This window comes from Dipodomys ordii, unplaced genomic scaffold (assembly GCF_000151885.1).
Source record: "Dipodomys ordii isolate 6190 unplaced genomic scaffold, Dord_2.0 Scaffold64, whole genome shotgun sequence".
Taxonomy (NCBI): Eukaryota; Metazoa; Chordata; class Mammalia; order Rodentia; family Heteromyidae; genus Dipodomys; species Dipodomys ordii.
This window is the reverse complement of record NW_012267280.1, coordinates 3,470,661-3,471,173: the sequence shown is the minus strand read 5'-3', so window position 1 is coordinate 3,471,173 and position 513 is coordinate 3,470,661. Positions and strand designations below refer to the sequence as shown.

The 513-nt window shown below is 71.2% G+C and overlaps 1 protein-coding gene across 2 annotated transcripts in view; it reads left to right on the top strand.

The window, feature by feature from the left end:
- Positions 1–301: 301 nt before the first annotated feature.
- Positions 302–513, top strand: part of Mier2 (mesoderm induction early response 1, family member 2) — a 26,728-nt gene continuing 26,516 nt past the window's right edge. For both annotated transcript variants that reach the window (XM_013022608.1, XM_013022607.1), the window contains exon 1: positions 302–333. In XM_013022608.1, the coding sequence (XP_012878062.1) occupies positions 325–333 (9 nt within the window). In that variant the 5' untranslated portion in view covers positions 302–324. The remainder of the gene's footprint in view (positions 334–513) is intronic.

Below are 513 nucleotides of genomic sequence, written 5' to 3'. Positions count from 1 at the left end.
GACCAGGTGCCCCCTGAGCAGGTGAGCTGTCAGGAGTTTGCATTTTTTATTTCAATCAACGACATCTTTCTCCCGCCATGGCCAGGCTCAGGGTAGGCCCATCACAGGCACCACCCGGCCGCCACGGAGGACGCCGGAAGAGCGGCGCCGACCGACTGTGGAACTTGGCGCCCCGCCCAGCCGCCTCGCGCACCTACTAAGCGCCGCTCGCTGTCCCCGCCCACTTCCCGCCCAAGACCCGCCTTCAAGGGCTACAGCCAATGAGCGCACGGCCCCGCATCCGGGGATCCCGGCGCGGCCACCGCCTCCCGCGCACACACGGCCATGGCGGAGGTGAGTGAGCGGGCCGGGGGAGCCGGCCCCCCGCCCCGCGCCCACGTCCTCGCCGCTGGGGTCGGTCTTGCTGGGTCCCGGGGCGAAGACCTCCGCTCTGGAGCTCTATGCTCGGACTGGGCGGGGTCCTCGTCCCTCCAGGTCCTTAGGGGCGCGGGGCTTCGTCAGCGGCCGCCCCCG